The following is a 20,497-nucleotide window of genomic DNA, read 5'->3' as shown; positions in this document are numbered from 1 at the left end:
AAATTAAGTCAGAGCCAAATTATTTTTCTCACCGGGCAGATGAGGCAGATTTCAAGACGGACTCCATCCTTACCTTGCTGTCTGCGAGGGAAGGTGCCCCTTGGGCAACGGAACAAAGTCTCTGTGCTCTGAAAGCAAGAGTGTGTTTTGTTTTTCTCCCTCAGCTGCTCCCCGCAGTGCACATAAACTGTATCCTGGGGGCTGTGGTCCTACCTCATGTGTTCTGAGGGGAGGCAGCCGTCCGCCCAATCAAAGCCTGCACACAGGTGGTATTTTGCTGCGCAGTTTCCTTACCTGACGCAAGTGACAGGAATCTACATTACACACAGCTTCTTTATCTGATGACAGTCAGGGCCGGCTCCAGGGCGGTGCGTTCGGTGCCACGGCACCGGGCGCTTACTTGGGATGGGAGCGGCATTTCTGCAAGTATATTATCTTTTTAAGAGCACCTGCTGCTGCGCTCCTGGCCTCCAGAAATTTTCAGGGATAAATTAAAATGTCAAGATAACTCCAGTGATTAATTGTCTTTGTGGAAAGAGACTGGAGGTTTGTTTAGTGGAAGTTTGGACTAATCCTAAGGCAGAACAGAGGGTTAAAATGCCTGCTGCTAAGAACGTGTACCAGGCAGCTAACAACCTGCATATAATGTAAATAGGCCAGTGGGTTACTGGTTCTGTAAGAGAGCTCCTTTTGTTACTTGTCGTTTATAAGTCAAAATCCTAGTATAGACAATTGAACAATTAACTGTCATCAAAGAGTTGCATGCAACCTGCAAGGTATACGTTAGAGCTATATGTTTTTTTGCCCAGTCTTTCATTATCCTAATTTCTTGCCAAAAGGGTTTATTTGGGAAGAAAACAATTCCTATTATTAAAGAGAACTCCTAACAATGGTATTATGTTTTAAATTCTGAAGTTATGCTTTAAAGAATACGGACGCTTAAACTATATGGCCTACCAGTATCGATGACATGTCACTCCTACATTTCACCTTGTAGTCCTGTCTGATGTAACATTTCCTATACACTGATTTTTACACAAATGATTGTCTCTGTGCAATGTCAATGTAAATGTAAATGTAGTATACTTGTAAAGCGCACAGCTGCCCCAGCAACGGGGCGTCCCGGCGCTGTATAACGCTGTGGAACCCTTCCTGGCTCTCCCTGTGAGATGCCCCTCCTGGGCACCCCCAAGGTGAAGCCAGGCATCCCAGTGTTGTAGGGGCCATTGTGGAGATTAAGCAAGCTATTGCCCAGAGTTGCAGCGTGGGACCCATGATTAGAGTAGGCGCTGAGGCGAGAATTATCGAGTCCGCGGACATTGAGCCCAAGACCCTGCCGCGTCGGAACTTGAACCCTGGTCCCGGGCCTGATCTCTGCTTCAGAGTCTGCCGCTCTAACCAGTGAGCCACACTTCTCCATACAATGTGAGTGTGATGTAAAGTGCTCTGACATCTTACACCGGTAGGAGTGGTGCTATTAACTCCTTGGCCACGGCCACGATTCTGCGCCTTTGCGGCCGTTTTGAAGAGTGGGCGGGTTCATGACGGCCCCCAGCCATCATCAGCACACGCCCACCGTGATGCATGACGGACAGGGGCCGTCATCAGCATGCAAGGGGTTAAACTAGATGAATCTGAGGGACAGTGGCTATGGAGATCTGAGGGCACTGTTAAAGGGTGCTAGTGAGGGAATCCATGGCAGAGGTGGTCATTGGGGTGGGGGGCGCCAAAAAGCATTGTCGCGCAGGGCGCCACCAGTGTTAAAGCCGGCCTTGATGACAGTAGATATCATTACTGGTCCTTTACATAGTGACAGTGAGTGACTTGTACACAGTGCTCTCACCTGGTGGAGTCAACAGCCTCCTCCGCTCTCACTCCCCTCCTGTCACCGGCAAGATCCGCAGCGCCCCTGCATTCCTCCCTCCATCAGTGCTATGTGGATTGAAGAAGGGCCGCAGGGTGGGGGGGAAGGAAGCCCCGGAGAAGGTGAAGAGCAGAGACCGGTCATCCACATTGTACACCGAGAGCCTGCCTGCCTCATAGTCCAGGAAGAGACCCACAGCCCTGGGGGGCTCACGAGGGGTCAGTAGGAGGGAGGGGGAGGTGAGAGCTTTGTATTTACCATCTATGAGCCACACTGTCCAGAATCCATTCTCGGGAGATGCTGTGATCTCCCTCTTCCTGCTCACCGCCTCGTCACACACCCCCAGGGTCCAGCAGGTCTTGTCCCCCACTTCCACCTCCCAGTAATGCCTCCCGGCGCTGAGCCGCTCTCTTCCCAGGAGAATTAGGTATTTGGTGAATCTCTGGGGCGTGTCGGACCGACCCTGGTCTCCGTCTCCCATCCTCACGCTCCTTCCGTCCTCGGACAGGATGAGGCTCCTATGAGCAGTGTCCGGATCCAGGGTCACCACAGCTGCCAGGGAGAGAGAAGTCGAGATAGTCAACCATACAATTAAAGCAACAACTCACTCAAGCACATGACATTGGCAACCAGGTACTCCAAGTGGCACAAAACCTCATTAGCCTCATTGCCATTCACATTTCTACCAGAAATTGTGTAAATAATGAGTTTGCATAAACGATAAAATGATGAATAATGAAATTCATAAATAATGAATGCATTATACAAGCTGAAAAAGGGAGGGCTCCCCAATGTAAAGTAGTAGGCTCTTGTCCAACTTACTTGGAAATAAGGCACACGGACACAGTGGTATATGTTACCGGAACTGGCCCAGAGCACGTGCGCCCGGCCGCTTTTATTGGTAGGGTCACCTGACCTGTGACGCCTGTGATGGGTGGGTGTAGAATTTATGTACAGCACACTCACGGAACATTAGAACGTGCCCAGCAGGAAACTACATCATTCCCAAACTTTATTTAAAAAGAGAAGAACAAGTTCAACCTGTGGGACAGAACAAACAAACAAAACACGGTACCACTGAAACTATTCAGGCCATCTGCCAGGCAGTACTTGATCTGTTGACCACATGTCCAAGAGGTTTTAGTCCACCTCAGTGAAGTCATTCGGACCGGACTGGTATCATGTTGGGGGAGACTATTGACATAGTTCAATGTGGGTGGATCCGAAACAATGGTGGAGTTGACTGCGGAGATCTTTTTGAAGGCACTCAGGCTCCAGGGGCGGCAAACCTGCAAAGACGGAGGGTGACATTGATGAAGGGAAGTCTTCCTAGAAGGCCTTGTTGCTTCCCAGTGCACGATGGTGGAACAGCTTCAGCCTTCCCTCTCATGCCAGGACTCCCATCTCACAGGAATTTCCTTTAGTCTCTTTTTTGCAGGGTTGCCACAGAACTGGGTCGACTGTGTAGGGCCTCTCATAGTCTGCATGAAGGTGTCGCTGAGGAACTTCCAACAGGACCCCGGCCAAGTTGCTCTTGCAGCCACAAAGGGTGGTTGTCTCAGGGTCTGTGTGCTCTGGCCTTCGGGACTCAGGTGCACAAGTCAGATAGTCTTTGGGTGGCCAGTTTCAGTCCACAAACTCAGTGCTTCCTGGTGCATGTCATGGAGCTGCTGCAGACGCATCTCTCTTGTTAGGAATCCCCTCTCACCGAAATTCTCTTGAGGCCCTTGCCCCTGGATTGTCACAGGACTACATGGAGTGTGCGGGGCCTCTTGTAGGCCACGCAAAGTGGTCACTACGGAACTCTCAACAGGGCCACGTCAAAGTCTTGTGCAACCCCAAGGGTTGGTCCAATGGTCGAGTATGCTCTCTTCGGCAGGTCTCAGGTTCACAGGGGCTCATAGAAGGTTTCTGGGTGCCCGGCCTCCCATGGCGCCAGGGGTGCCTTTTCACTTCTGGTTATTATGCAGGAGTACAGTTCTCTTCTGGTGGCGTGATGCTCCTTCGGTGACTTATGTGATGCAGATGGGAATGGTAACAATTTTTTTTTTATCACTGGACAACCCGTGCTGCAGGTGGCGACATCTTGCTTGTTGTGATGTTGCTCTTCTGCCTTCCTCCTGCACACCTGTGATTGACGGGATCTTCCATGTCATGGGTTCGTCACACACCTTTCTGTCCTCTTTTCCTTTATGCTGTGGCATCGTGCCCCTCTCTTCTCCTCTTCCACTTATTCACAACATGGCGTGAGGTCACACTTCTCCCTTTCGACCAGGCCTCTAGATGACACGTGCACTTCACATGGATGTTCCTGGTTGCATCATGCCTGTAGGATTTGGCTCTTGTCCTCGTGGTAGGACATGCTTCTCCTTCTCGTGGACCTCTCACAGGCCCTATCCCTTCCTCAGGGATCTTCTTAGTGCTCCACTCCTTTGATGGAGGGTCACCTTTCTTCCATCTTCTTTGCTCGAGGGCATAGTGCTTGCACCTCTAGCATGCACCGTTGCAGCTCTGGCTCCTGCCTCTTTCAGGAATGCTGGCAGGGTTGATCACTCCATGTGACCACGCTCAATGCCTGGTCAAAGGTGGCCATTCTATGCTGAGGTGGTTGGCTGGTACGACCGCTTCTGTTCAGCATTGCTTCTTCCTTTCGGAGAGCTCTCTCTCTCTCCGGGGTTTCTACCTGTGCGGTCAGGTTTCCGGGTGCAGGCTTCAGCGCACCTCTGACTTCGCACTTTTGGTCCTTCTTAATAGGTGCCCTCTTTTGGTGCTTGGCTTGCCCATTCTCCTGGATTGCGGTGGTGGCCGTTCACCACTAGGGTCTGTCCACGTGTGTTCTCTGCCCTCTGCTGATGCACATTGTGCATTCTTTTGGGGAAAAAAATCTCTGGCTGCACTTCTAGAGTTTACCACCCTCCTCTGCTGCTGTGCTTCCTTTATCCTTTTGGGCGCTGCCTTTGTAGGCTTTGCTACTTTGTGCTGGGTTACTTGGGGTTCTTGGTCGGGAGTAACAGTCCTTCCTCATCCAAAGACGAGTTTATCTTTCTTGCTACACTGGCCTATTGCCACTAGGGAGAGGGGCAGGCACACAGCAGGTCTCTCGTTCCCATCTTAATAATGGCCAGTGCCTTGCAGTGCTCCTGGGTGTGTTTTTTATAGCAGGGCATTGATCTGCCTCTCACTTCACTTTGACTGTGAGCCACAACACCCTTTCATGTAGAAGCATGCTGGCGGTTTCTTTGCAGACTGGTCACTTTTCAATGGCACAATATCAGGTAGCGGGCAGCTTCCGGGTGCCTGATTGGAAGAATCATAGTCATTGTGAGGCCCTCTGCATACTTCGATGAGCCCAGCGAGTGTCCGACCTCTGCGGAACCTCACGGGCAGTGCAGGAAGTGGGGGTTCTCTTTTTGGTGTCTATGTTGGCGTGTAGTGCAGATACTGTTCAAAGTAAGAGAGCAACAGACACCCCCAGCGGGCTGCCTGTCCTATGGATGAGGAAAGACTGTTACTCCCCAGCAAGAACCCCAAGTAACCCAGCACAAAGTAGCAAAGCCTACAAAGGCAGCGCCCAAAGAGGTTAAAGGAAGCATGGCAGTAGAGGAGGGTGGTAAACCCTGCAAGTGCAGCCAGAAGTAGCAAACAACAAAACAGAACATCCACCAATCCCTCCTCCCACCCCCCAAAACGCTCAAAGTGCTTCCGGAACAGTGTGATGGAGCAGGTGTCATCTATGTGTTCACGTGGCAGCATCACTACCGGTGGGGAGGCCAATTCTGACAGTCGTAGGACGCGGAGGTATTTGGGGCAAGTCAGCTCTCTGAATTCTTGCATGAAAAGGGATATGTGTGAAGGACGGTTTAGAATAGATGTTTGTGGGTAAATCGTGTGCTGTGAGTGAGGAATGAGAGCTGTTCTGAGGGCGGTGAGCTGACAGATGTGCAGAATGGGACGCGTGTCAAGAACTATGCAGGTGTAGGGTTGTGCAGAGAGTGGGAGATATTCCACGGAGACGGGGGCTGAGCAGAAAGGAGATCTGAGAGTACAGGGCTGCCGGCACGGGAATAGGTCGGTAGAGTCTGCAAGGCTGTCCAGAGTGGAGACTGTTCCTGAGATGCAGCGTTCAGATAGAAGGCCTGGCCTGGATTGGGCAGTGCTGGTCAGTGACTAGCTCTACATGTAATGAAGTGCTGTGCGGGGGTGAAGAGTTGTGCTGGTCAGTGAATGGATGTGCAGATACTGAGTGAATGGCTGTGCAGAGAGAAGGATGGTTATTTAAGTATCTCAAAAAGTGATCCCTCCAAGTGCTCATCTACAACAGTTTCTGCTACAGTTTTAGGGTGGCTGATGTCTTAAATAGCTGAAAAGATGGATCTGTGCTATTTTACCACCATAGATAGTCGAGAGTGGTTCTCCATCACAGGAATTTAAAAGCTTGTTTCGCTTTCGACTGAAAGTATAGCAGCGTTTCTGGACATATGAAAAGTAAACAACTGAAAATAATGCAACAGCACACACAAAGCAGCATAACAAAGAAATGAAACAGGGTACTTCCCAATGAAACAGCCAAAGCAGAACGCAATACAACAACCGCAGTACAACACAACTTCTCTTTGCTTCTCTTTCCCGGCAGTCATAGCACTTCCCTGCAGTGCTGCTGTTCCCAACAAAGGTGCAGATCTCAGCAGTGGCACAGGCCACAGTAGTGCGTCAGAACCCAGCAGCAGTGATGTTTACTTCTGAAGAACTCCTCTATGTTCTGATATGCTGTACTGCCAAACCAGGAACCCCCCCAGAACATGCAGAAAGAGCCCCTCTGTCTAACACAGGCTTCTCCAACGAATAGCTCGTGAGCTACTTCCAGCTCTCCAGCGACCTATAAGTAGCTCTCCTGGGTGTAGCCCAGTCAAATAAATTAGAACCTTTTAGTTCTATCTCATTAACAAATGTATGCCAAAATTAACAAGCATGCAATTGAGACGAAAATGTGTGTATTTTCAGAACTCATTAGCTGATCTTTGGAGAATATGGCTGCATTTCTAAAATATATTTAAAGCTGATATTTGAGTGATAAAAAAATCAATCAGTGTTGGGAGACTCATTACTCATAATTTACTTGGTGCTCAGGGAATTGCAACTATGGATGTTGGGTATTACCCACGTACAGGCACTCCACATTGACATTCTTTCATTACTGGGAGCAACTATGCCTGATGCACTGAAGTGATCACTGCTGGTAATCTTTGCATATGGGGCCACTAATGTGATCTTGCCTGATGTGGTAACTATTACATCTCTAATGCTTGTAGCTCAGGAGGATTTTCATTGAACGCTCTCATCTCAGAAGAGGTTGGAGACCCCTTGTCTAACAGCCGAGACTCTACAACATGCTGCACATTGCAAATATATGAATGATATCAAAAGAATGTGAGCACAGACACTTGGGTGCAGTTCATAGCAAATACATGTAAAACAAGAAAAAAATGAAAGAGAAGTGAGGAATCATAAAGGACAGTCTTTAGTTACCTGCAAAACTGCGAGCCCATCTCCAATCTAGAAGAGAAACACAAGAAGGAATAAAGTATATATAAACAAGCAGAAAATACACAAATACAAATCTACAATCAGGGTCTAAAATTAAAAGTCATATTTTTATTGGAAATATTTGAAATTGAATTTACTGAAAAAGGCATTTTTTCTTATCCCGAACCCATACTCCACCCCCAATGCTAACTGTTCAGCATCCCCTTAGTCAAATCCTAATCCCATTCGAGATCCATAAACATAACCTAGCCTCATTCTGTTCTATACCCCACCCTAAATCCATTCCTTACCATAACCGTACCCTAATTCCTTACCACATAACCATTAACCCAGCCCAAATGTTATCCTAACCATCACCCTTATCACCTAACTCTTAACCTTACGTATGTCCTAACCCGAACTATTAAGCACAACCCTTCCCTAACCCCATATCATTCCCCAGAATGAACCCTTGACTTAACCCTCCACAATCCATTCAAAAATCACTCACAGTACATTTTTGTACTATTATACAAACTATTTTATTTATACATTAATCTGTTTTATTTGTTAAAAATTAAAATACATCCCCACATAGGTATTTTCCTTCTGGAATGTTAAAGATATGTAGCCGAACAATCAGAACAAGTGACATCTATGACGTTAGTCTTTGGAAAGCACGCCTCTTACACAAAGGACGACAATGTACCCACAACTGCCATGCCCAGGAAAGGAATGTCTTCATTTATTGTGAGTATTGTATAGTACTGTTTGATACTTTACCAATACTTCTCAGGTGATAGTGTACAAATAATTAAAGTGACAAGGAAGACTGAAGTGCAATCTGAAGGGTGGATCTTGTGTCTAATGTTCCTCAATTGAAACTCTTGGTCTGTGATCAGTTCTGTTAGAAATCAAGTCTGGATAGTTCTCTTTTCAAGAGCTTCCTGAACTGTAAATATTGGGGCGATGGCCTTCCACCCCAGGCTGCATCCTCTTGAACGACTGTTGATGGATAAGGTCGGCTGATGATCAGCAGAGGTTTCAGCTGGGGTGGAGTGTACAGACAATTCCTGCAGGTACTCTAGACCTTTGACCAAGTGGTCATTGGTCGTGGGACTGAGAACATTGTATACCACATTACAAAACATTTAACCATCTTGCTTCTCTCAAGAGCACCTAGACGTGTACACTTTATGAATTAACAAACATTAACCAAGGTTTCTTTTTATGTTATGCATCCTGGAAAGGATGCTAGTTATATGTTTTTTAGAAATCCTTCGGTACATAAACTCCCAAGTATATGAAACACTGTTAGTGTCTAGGTTGGCCACAAATATTCTTTACCTACTAAGACACGGTATGCAGCTACACATTACTGCATTACACGGTCCTAGTCCAGCTCACATAAGGTCTAACAATGCATCCCAGTGACAAAAGATGCCAAAGAAAACTAGACACTAGCTGCCTTTCAGTCATCCTTGTTGGTGCAGCACTGGAGGGTAAGGAAAGCTCCTTAAACTTCCTCAGAGTGTAAGGAAAATGTTACTTACCTTCAACAATGATATTTTTATGAGATGCTTTATCTACCTGAACATTCCTTACCTCATGAATCTCCCCCAGGCGCCAGACCAAATTCAGGAAATTTGCCACAGCTGTCCCGCACTGACCAGTGGTGCGATGGATCCAAACCAGCTCTGGCTCCTCCTCACTATATACCTCGCACCCAGATCTGATATTATGAAGCTACTATGCTCTCTCACATTAGTTCTCTGCCTTTTTTCCCCAGGCGCTTAGAGGCAGCGATAGGCCTAACCAGCTAAAAGAAATCCCCTAAGGCGCAGATAGGCCTAGTGGGCTAAAAAAAACCCTTAAAGGCACAGATATGTTTGATGAGCTAAAAGAAACCGTTAGTGGCGCAGATAGGCCTGACACGCTAAAAGAAATCCCTTAGAGGCAGAGATAGGCCTGAAGAGATAAAAGAAATCCCTTAGAGGTGGAGATGGGCTTGACTAGCTAAAAGGAATAACACAGATGCAGTGACAGGCCTGACGAGCTAAAACAAATGCAGTGCACAATACTAAATCTGTTACTATGAAGCCAGCATAGTATCCAATCATCAGAGGGGGCAGTGTGTGGGTCAGTAAGAAATCAGCAGGTAGGAACAGTAGGCACCAGAAAGATTGTTACAGTGACTGAACAGGAGGGAAAAATGAACATAAGGACACCATGCCTGAAGCCTATCTGCCAAGTGCTATACATATTTTTATGAATACCTTTAAAGAAGTACAAATGGGGAAATGTGCAGGTCAAACAGTCATAGAGAGAAATATAGGACAACAAAAGCAGTAAGGTAGTTGAACTACGACCCCATCTCTGAGGGAAATAGCGGAAAGAGACGGAAAAAAACAGGAATGCGTAAATTACTTACTGATACTGGCATTACTCCCAGTCCTACTCCCTCACCTTCCTTCTTAACACGCGAGGACCTCTACCCCACGACCCACCCCAAGCCTATAAAATACACCCGCCCCACCACCTCCTGTACATAGTAAACAAGCAGAGTCTGGAGCTCAGTTGGACCGCACTGGGAGGGACCTAGAAGGAAGGCGAGGGAGTAGGACTAGGAGTAATGCCATTATCAGTAAGTAATGGACGCATTACCTCCCGTCCCTCCCTCGCCCTCCTTCGTAACACATGAGGAAATAGCAAGCAAAAACAGAGACAGACAACTGAGTGAATAAGAACACTAGCCCAAATCACAATACAAACCCTCTATTCTCTCACAGAGGACAAGACCCTGTGGCCCAGGACATTATCCAAACGTTCCAGACCAGCAATCAGATAGTGCTGGACACAAGTGGAAGGGAAGGACCAAGTCGCCGCCCTACAGATTTCCACCACTGAGGTACCCTGCAATTTAGTCACAGTAGCCGCCATACTGCACGTAGAGTGGCCCGTCACACCCCCAGGACGATAAGCCCACTTTCACCTCAAAAGGACCATAGACGGAATTCAATGACTCAAAGTAGCCGTGGACGGCTTCTCACCTTTCTTAGCTGGACCAAACTTCACAAAGCGTCCCCGTTCCGGGTAAAAGACCCCGAAAAAAAATCGAGGCATCAGGCCCCTCATCCTGCAAATTGCGCCAGGAACCTCTAAACGCCTAAATGCCCGCCCGCTGCACCCGCAGCGAAGCCACAGACAGACCAAACTGAGCCCCATCCTGCATGAACTGCATAACCAAAAAGAGGTCAGTTTCAGTAGGATCAACCTCCTTATGAGTATACCAGGCTGAAAAAGCTCTCCAATGCCTGGCATAAGAGAGAAGCATAGACGACCTACGAGAAGCCTGCAACTTCACAGCCAACTGTTCATGGACCCCCAAACCGGCTAAGCCCCGCGCTCAACCGCCATGCTGTCAAGTGCAACTTCCTTAAGGTGCCCGGAAAAATCAATGGAGACAGGACCATAGGAAGGACCCACTCCTGGTCGCAATTCAACAAGCCCAGGAGAGGAAACCAAATCGAATTAGGCCACCTGGGCAGAATCAACACCACCTGCACCCGTTCCCTACAGACCCGAAGCAGAAAAGCACAGACCAGATGGAACAGAGGTTAAGTCTAGAGTTGGCCCTGAGGCCAAGGACAGGACAAGTCATTGACTCCCCGACCCAGAGAACAAAACTGCCCCACCTTGGCATTCCCCAGGACCGCAAACGGGTCTACCACCGGGAGGCCCTAACGAACCACCAACTGGCTGAACAAAATGGGAAGCAGTGAGAAATCCTTGGATAAGGGAATGTCCCTGCTCAACAGATCAGCACAAACAATCTCAATGCCCCAAATGTACAGAGCAGACAGCCCCAGAACCCAGCCCACGGGAAAATCTCTCTCTCCACTAAGGCTAAATTCTCAGCAGCAAAGGCTTTCTTATGGCCCAAGGCCACTTTCTCGTCTGTGGCATCGGCTGGGGTACAATCCTCCGGCTGAATGGCAGTCTTACCCATCAGAGTTTCCAGAATGGAGTCCAACTGCACAGTGTGGGGCACAGGACCATCCCCCTCCAATAGGTATAGTTTCTGGAGAAAACGAGGGACTGGCCATATCACCTCTCTCCATTCTCTCATCGCCATCTCTCGAACCAGGCCCTAAAAAGGCACGCCATACAGAGAGAGCTTCACATACTGTGGAAAAAGAACACCTACGTCCTCACCTTGGTGGAAAGAAGGAAACCCTATGTTGTCGCGTACATGAGCTAAAACATCCCACATCTCATTCCTGGAGACATATTTTTCTCCAAAGGTGGTGGAACACTCCTCCTCATCCGAAGGGGACAACTCGACTCCGGGATCCACTTTCCAAGGCTGGGAAGGACCAACAGGCAATTCAGGATGAGCCTGCAGGGCTTTGGAGATGACCGCCTCATGCCCTGAACCTCCTCCCTGGAAATGAACGGCACGTCAATCCCATCATGGCCTTGCACCCAAGGCCTTTTCAAGGGTACTACAGACCCATCTGATGAGGAAGAGGAGGATGACACCACATTGTTCTGCTTAAACATCCTCTTGCAACCCATGGTAGCAGAATAACCTCACACAAACACAGCGGCCCAGAAATAGCCAAAGGGAAATGCAGCATCAAACCAATTGGGCCAAGCCACGATTCTCCCATTCAACCAGTAAATTTCTTTCTCTCAAATAAATACATTAAAAAACGGGAACCAACCCGTCCTACCAACTCTCCAAGATGCTCCAGTTCTAGTCGATCCGGCCGCACCGCGACTGTGACCCGGAAATACAGCCCCATCCACACATGGACAGATGGACTCCATCACAGCGTCCATACACCTGCCAGTGTTGCCAGATTGGGCCATTTCCCGCACAATTGGGCGACATTTTTCCCAATTGTGCGGGGAAAACCCATGTCTGGCGGGGGGCTACTTTTTTGGCTGGTATTAAGCGTGTGCGCGCTTTTTTCTGGCTTGGGCAGGCCCGACCACGATGAGGCCGTGGCGTGTGCCTATCACAGTAGTGCAGAAGGTCCGTTGACATCAGAGCAGCACAATGCTAATCATTGGAGGAGAACCCAAGACCACACCCACAATCGTTTTGATTGTGAAGTGCAGCCAAGATACACCTTGCTGGGTAGTATCAATGTGAGTCCCCAGGGCTGTCAATCTTGTAGCGCGCGAAATAGCAACCAATGATTGACAGCCCTGCACTGCCTGTTCCTGAAAATGCGGGCTGGGGGTGACACACGTGCTCTCTCTTTCGGAGTTTTGGCGCGTGTCGGGGCAACAACCCTGGATGGCTGCAATGAGGCACAGGGTTGGAGGCACAAGCTGGCCGTGGAAAACCGGGCTTCCCGACCTGTGCATCTGGACATAGGGCAGTGCTCGGCTGAGGGATACATTCGGCAAGATCAGCAGTGTCCCGTGCTAGTGCTCGGACACTTCGCACTGCCTCCTTTTGTGTCCTTTGACTGTGCGTCTGGGCACCTCATGCACCGCGCTGCTGGTCATCAACAACCCTAACGCTGAACCGGTGGATGTTCAGTGGGAGCGTGTACCAGGGGAGCGAGGCTTCAGTCTGGAAGAGCGCAGGTAAGAGCTCACCATCACAACGCCAGGAGGTGCTCTGCACGGTACGTCCTTGCTGCACATCTAGTTGTCACATGATGACTTCCCAACTGGTTCTCAGGACTCCAACACAGACTTCTCGGGTGCTGCCTCACTGTTTTGAAACTCGCTAACACCAGACCTGAGAGCAAAACCCACTCCAGCATCCTTACAAAAACACCAAAAATCCCATCTATTCGAGCTGTGTTTGTCTAAGGATATCAGCCATTCACTGCCAAATTCTAATACTTGGGGCTCTTCTCTTCTCCTCCAATAAATACCTGCCTGTTGATTAATACTTTCAGATTCAGAAGTTGTCCTATCCTAGGATGATGTTATTGTTCACTATATACTTAATTGTTCCATATATAACTTTTGATGCTTTGCGCTATATAAAAATTGACAAATACATTACTAATTATTTTAAGCATTAGAGTATCTATGCAAGATGACTGAAAAACACACAGTCAAAAGTTCAGTTATGGTTCTGGCTCCAGTGCGTTAAACCCATCAGGGGTAACAAGGGCTATATGAATGCAAACCTTTTTCTTCCCCTTTTTACCTCTGCTATCCTTCTCACTCCAAATAACTGACTAATATCCAGCACTGAAATTACTTTCACATTTCACCATATTAATTCACCACTAATCCTTTAAGGGCTTCCGGAGTAGAGTGCTTTAACACCCCAACAGGGGTAACAAGCGCTACATAAATAAAAACCTTTTTTCCTCATCTATCCTTCTGCTATCCTTCTGAATCCAAATAACTGACTAACCTATCCACCACTTAAAATATACTTGCTTGTTTAACTATACTAATTCACCACTAATCCTCTATGGGTCCCTGAGTATCGTGCTACTCGCCGAAAAAGCGCTTCAACGCCTCGTCAGGGGTAGTAAGCACTATATAAATGCAATTACAATTACAATCCCTTACTATAGATACCCTGTCGGATGCCTCATATCCCTGCCAAAGAGACCCTTACTTAAGCATCTCTCTTCCTCGCACTCTGTCATTGCTAGATTCCCTTCTCCAAGAGTCATCCTCCTCTTCCAACGTCCCCTACTGTTTGTTAGTTCTAGTGTTGATCCATGCTTGAAATGGTCCACAAAGTGATGAATGAAATGCTTGAATTAATCCAGTTTTTTTTTTTTTTCTCACTGTGCCACCTCAGTTTTGACCCGACCATATGCAAATCCATGTTTCACACTGATCCTCATGGGAACAGTCCAGCCCAAACTGTCTGGCCAGTTCCTCCCTGAACCGGAACCCAAGCAGCCTAGGAGGAGTCTCTGCCTAGTTAGGGCTCTTCAGCCGGGTGTTGCGTGATTCGAGTGAGCCTGGGATGAGCATCACACCTTTTAGTTGGCAAATATTGGAAGTCTTGTGATGTACTGTTGATTTATTGTTCCATACACATGTGGCAGGTTTATATATGCCTATGTCTGGCACTGCTGGGCTTACAGTATGCCAAGGTGTGGTATTTTAATTTTTCTTGTTTTTACGGTTTCTGTCCACTTGCAAGGGGCAATATGATGGTGGACAATCTATTTGCTGTTTGCTCTTAGGCATACAGTTTTTGTAATGTAATTACAAGAACAAAATGGCAACTTAAAAAAACAGTAATAATAGAATCTGCTGTCTTAATCACTCACACCAGTAGTTGGACAAACTGAACACATTAAGCTATTTGATATTGTTCAATGTCAGTTAGCCCCCAGATTTTGGTAGAGAAGCATATTTTTCTGGAACAGTGTCAAAATATGTTTGATACGATTATCAGTTTCTTTTTACATATCCAGAGTATGTATATTTATATGTTTTGGTAAACATACACTACTGTCTCTAGGGGCAAATAGACTTCATAAATAATATTGTAAAGTGTAAGAAATTGGGTTATTAGTTGAGAGCAGTGAAAGTCCCACTCAAATAATAAACACAATCTTTGTCTGGGTGAGCCACAAAAGGCAATAAATACATTTGTGATTATCCCACTGGTAGATTGCTTTCAAGTTAAGCCTGATGGCTTTTATGCCAATGTGTAAAATAATTATGCAGCACTCCAGCAGTAATAAAGTGAAACACAATTCCAATTCCAAATCGATTTACAAAATGGAGCGAATTTGAATTAATAAAATGACAAAATCCAATTAGTAGAACCTAAGATGGGTCTAAGGTTCACATAACAAAGTCACAGTGAGGACTGGTCTTAAAAATGAGTAGCATTAGGGCAGGTGCCCAGTTAACTCTCCACTTTCTGTATATTGAATAGAATGTATATTTGTCCTTAAAATTGTTTCTGATGGCAATTTGTGCATAACGTGAGACTTGCTAATTTGGGCTGAAACTGGTCTGATTGGGCTTATTTTGGGCTTATATTTGAGTGGCTTTGGGCTTGGGACGGGTTTAAAAACCTGGCAACACTGACACCTGCGCTGCTCCCCGTCGAGAACGATGATCATGAGACCCAGGAAGCAACTGCATCGCTGGAGGACTGCCGCCCGCTGTTCCGCAGAGGCCAAGACCGCATCTTGAAGACTCCCCGGGACCGCCACGGAGAGGAAACCAGAAGGTAAATCTCACTAACGGAGACAAAAAAGAACATGAGGTGGTGGGGGGTGTTTTTTATAGGCTGGGGGTGTGTCGGGGGAGGCAGAAGGCCTCACGTGTTAAGAAGGAAGGCGAGGGAGGGACGGGAGGTAATGATGACAAACCAGCAAATTCAGCTTTTCTATCAAGCACCAGCATCCCTGTCTGCCAATCTCATATTGTTGTTTCAAATTCTTGCCGTCCCAATACACCACTCTTCCACAAGGAGAGGTGCATGATATATAGGGGAGTTAAAACTTTTTAGAAAACCTATCCCAAATTGAGAAACAATCAACCAATAATAATAGGAAACAAAATAACAGGTGAGAGGATGTGGCCCAACAGCTGGGGCAGTCGACCTCCAATCTAGGGAACTGGATTCAAATCTCGGCAAGGACGCGCAACGGCATGTGATTCTGGGCAAATCACTTAATCTTCCCGTGCCTAATAAAAATTAATGTGTCCTCATGTAACGCAACTGGTGCTCGTGTAAAGCGCTCCGATGGCTTCGGGTCAAGTTTGTACTATATAAAACTCTTTATAAAAAAAAACACACATAAAGCTGCATTTGAATTAAACTACAGGTCCAGGAGCAAGACTCTGTACTACTCTGCCTAACGTTACAGTGACAGGCAGCAGCCATCAATTAGCATTTTCAGGTTTCCCACAGAGGAAAGACCAGAAGTCCTAATAATATCTTTAGAGAGACCAGATAGTAGATATCTGAAGCAAGCCCAGAACAGACAAGCAGCTTGACACAGAACCAATTGGAAATGACACTGTGCATCCCCTGCTACAGCCAGACAGAATATGCGGAAGAACAAAACAAGTAGTACTGGGAACGCAAGGAAATAGCAGCACTAAACTTAGAAGTGGAATCATCTGCCTGGTTGTAGGATTTAACATCGAATAGAAACCCTGGGTAAAAACCGGGACTTTAAATGGGACCTAAGAATACTAACTGTTAATACAAGGTTACCCTCAAGAAGGCGGCACAGCACACGATGCCCGGGGAAAAAAGTACAAGGAATAAGCTGAAACTCAACCAGCCCAAGCAGAATTGATCTACAACAGGAACTCACACGCGAATTAGAAGGCGCCGGTGAGGACAGTGTCCTTAGCATCAGATGCAATATCCTTCTCACCCACACCACAAGCAACTGCAGATTCACTAGAACAGTAGTGCAAATGAGAAGTTGAACCCAGATGGGCCTCTGAGGCTGTTCAGACAGTCCCAAAATATGTCACTGCACACAGGCAGTGAAATGCGGAGTAGGGACAGCTTTCTAAATGATTAACAGTTCATCTCTTATGCACAGTCTTCCAACTTCCAGCAGCCTGCCCATGCATCCTCCATAATTGATGCATAGGAGAAGCCAGTCATATACACCAGGACTGAATATGGGCATGCCCGGTCTCCTATGCTAATCGCTCAGCTCCTGATTCGAAAGGATGAGAGCCTTTGGAGGGTCAGCCTTGGCACCCCTCAGTGCACATTAGGCACAAAAACCTAGAAGAGATGCAGGGGAGCCCGTGGACCTGGCTGAGTCCACTGTGCCATAACCAGAGCTAAGGATGCGTTCAGCAGCTCCAAAACCATCACACTCATATGAACAGGAACTATCATCTGGTCAAAGAGCATAGGAGGAGAAGACCAACAGGAATATAGCATTACAAAAGGGGAGGGCCATACCTCCGGAGAAAACCAGTTTCCCCGACAGAGCAGTTCAAGAAGAATAATGGAGTTGTTTTCTAGGTAGATGTAAATAGTAAATAGGGATACCTTTACTCATCAACTAAAAGTGACGGGTACCGTGCCCGTAAATTACGTAGAAATGAAGTAGAGGAGTGTGAGAACCCTCCCCGGAACTGACATAGGTGGCTATGTGCACATATAGAGGCTTGTGTTAGGTTCATAGCATCATGTGATTAGGGTTGTGTAAAATTGAAGACATAGAAGTGTGCGCAAAACTGTCTGAATCTAAGAGGGGCATGCCAGGGTATGTTCACGCCAGGACAAAATGAGCTGTGACTGATGTGTCACAGCACGAGGAGTTGAGAAATGATCAGGCAACCACAGCCCCCAGCCTCTTGGATGACCATCCCAAAGGGGGTGGTTAAATGTGAAATTTAAAAAAGAAAAGAAGAAAAGTCTATTCTTTAGAGGTAGAGAGGTAATTATTAAATGTAATTAATAACAGATGATTCTGATGCAAACTACCCTAGAGGTGAAGTCAATCATTATTAGCAGATGGTTGAGTATAAACATCTCATCCATAGAAGCATCTTAAAGTCATGAAATGTAATTAAGCACAGATGCAGAGTCAAACTCCCCTCACCCCCCAAAAAAAGAGGTGACAATCCTGACTAGCAGAAGGCAAAGGATAAATTGCCCACAACAGGAAGTGCCCTAGACCATGAAAGTACATTAAATACAGATACTGCTGCTAACTTCCCCAGAGGTGATGTCAATCATGATCAGCAAAGGGTTAAGTATAATCATCTCACACAAGGAAGCGTCTTAAAGTCATGAAATGTAATTAAACGCAGATGCTGAGTCAAACTTCACACCGCCACACCACCCCCCCCCCAAAGAGGTGACAATCCTGACTAGTAGATGGCAAAGGATAAGTTGTCCACAACAGAAAGCGCCCTAGGCTAAGAAATGAAAAGTTGCACACAGAGGTAAGCCCTTCAATGGTTGTGAAGTTAAACCCCCAAACCAAAGCACTATCTTCTATTAAGAGCCCACCCTCCACAAGGAGAGGCTGTGCATAATTAGCATACCATACAAAGTATTAAAAAAACAACCACATGACTCAAGCTCAAAACACATACAAAAGCCACCCCTTTTGGAACTATGTATTGTGGATTACGTTGCACAGAACTGACCACAGGCCCCTGAGGAGATACAGAATGGCACAGAATAACAAGGCCCAATGTGCTGCTGTAAACCAGCTTGTGTTGCAGGTAAATAACTAAGGGTTGGAGCTGTTGTATATTTACAAGGCTTTAAAGGTGTTTTAGAGCATTGGGGAAAGCATTTAATGTGAAAAGTGCTACTTTTTTTAGGTCTCGCCTATGCAGAACGCATACGTTGCATAGGAAAAAGACCTCTTGAAATCAATTCCGTTTTGCAGTCAAAAACGTGCATGAATTGCATTGCTTTGAATGGCAATACATGCACGTTTGGCGATTTCCTTGCTGGAGCGAGCTTTCACACTATCTGTTTGTAATTAACAGATGGTTCCTGCTCGCTCCCGCAAGGGAAAGCGGCGCCGGCCCCTTCCTCTCTCCCCTCCCCCTGCTGCCTCCTCTCATCAAACTTGCTGTGTGCATTACTATGAATGATCAGCATGTATTATGTTCGCATGTTTACCTAAACAATTCCTATTAACGTCATCCTGCCTCTTTAACACAGCAGAACACGCAGCGTCTATTCAACCTTTCATTTTTTGACTAACTTAACTAACACTGACGGCGCAGCAGCGCGATTGTCAGCAGCAATCCGGTAAGGGTCCCCAAGCTCTCGCGGCTACACATTTTCTCACTGCGCATTTAACTTCAAATATCAAATGTCACACTCGGATATGTTGCACACTATTGCTAAGGAATATCTGGAAAGTGGAGAGTCACTAGCTCACGCAGTCTTTCAAGCATAGAATGGCACAACTTAAGAACGGCATGATTCTGCTCAACACACTCATGGCTTTTGTGCACGTATAACTCAGGTCGTGGGGCTGCGCTTGTCTTTCAGCGCTTGAATCATCGCGTGGTGCATATTTTGTGGAAATACCACACACACTGATCTTTTAAGCGCACGGACACCTAACACGAAATTAAAAGCTTGGTGACGGCATTCTCGTCAGTTAAATGATGTTTTAGGAAAATTACAGTATGCTTAGTCCATTTTGTCTCCCCTGACACTGAAAAAGAAGCAGTGATAGGCTAGCCTTGTTTGCGGGCCCCTTCGTTCCGGCCAGTCATTCCACGCGTGCCCTCTCCTGCAACAAAAATCCACAACATCTGCCCCCCCACCCTGCACACTGCGGCACCATAGTCTCAGCACTGCTTCTCTCCACTGCATGCTCCGTCGTGTAGCAAGAGCCTCAGACCTGCCTCGCTCACCAGTGCAGTAGGGAAAAATAGCTGGCAACTCTACATATCGGGAACATTTTCTTCTCATTACTGATCTCATTCTTATGGTGAAGGTTAGCATTTCCCACAATGACAGGCCTCTGAGGCTAGGGATGATTCTAATATGGCCAGTGACGTTAGGGTAGTTTCTAATATGGAATGACTACCAGCGGCGAATGGTCTGTCAGGGATAAAAAGTTAAAGGGTGTTAGGAGGAGGCAGCAATCAGTAGATAAGGTGCAGAGCTTAATTTGTAAAATAAAAAATGCACTGAGGTTTTGGTGTTAACCTGGTCTGCAAGTGAGAGGACAAGTATTTTCCATAGTTCCATCCTGTACATTTTTATCATAGCTGCAGTGCATATTTTTTACTTTTTTATTGCATTGGCACAGAATTCAAAAGGGTTTGTTGTGTCAGTGCTAGCATTGCTGAGGATTTAACCCTCTGAGACACGCTGCCATATCTTGAGTGCACTTATGTTGGGCGTACAGCTGCCCGTTCCCTAAAGAGCCCGAGTGACAATGGCCTATTGTCTGCCCAGCTGTGAAGCAGCAGCCGGGAACGCGTCTACTCTCAGCCTGGAGGCTACCGGAGCATCAACTCTTTGTGGGTTTGTCTACTCTATTCCTTTGAAAGGCAGATCCTCATCAGGGGCAGCGTTTCTGTGACTGTGGCCATCACCACCGCTACACACCACACCACATTTGTAAAAAATTAAATGCCGGGGTTTCTAGTCAGGGAGCAGCTTGCACTAATTCATTTATC

At 46.8% G+C, this 20,497-nt stretch overlaps 1 protein-coding gene across 3 annotated transcripts in view; it reads right to left on the bottom strand.

Annotated features, from left to right (window-relative positions):
• Positions 1–20,497, bottom strand: part of LOC147717654 (E3 ubiquitin-protein ligase TRIM39-like) — a 286,591-nt gene that overhangs the window by 99,906 nt on the left and 166,188 nt on the right. For all 3 annotated transcript variants that reach the window (XM_086924445.1, XM_086924444.1, XM_086924446.1), the window contains 2 exons: positions 7,391–7,417; positions 1,844–2,416 (listed from right to left, as the gene is read on the bottom strand). In XM_086924445.1, the coding sequence (XP_086780571.1) occupies positions 1,872–2,416; positions 7,391–7,417 (572 nt within the window). In that variant the 3' untranslated portion in view covers positions 1,844–1,871. The remainder of the gene's footprint in view (positions 1–1,843; positions 2,417–7,390; positions 7,418–20,497) is intronic.

Source organism: Lissotriton vulgaris, chromosome 5 (assembly GCF_964263255.1).
Source record: "Lissotriton vulgaris chromosome 5, aLisVul1.2, whole genome shotgun sequence".
Lineage (NCBI taxonomy): Eukaryota > Metazoa > Chordata > Amphibia > Caudata > Salamandridae > Lissotriton > Lissotriton vulgaris.
This window is presented reverse-complemented; position numbering and strand designations above follow the sequence as displayed.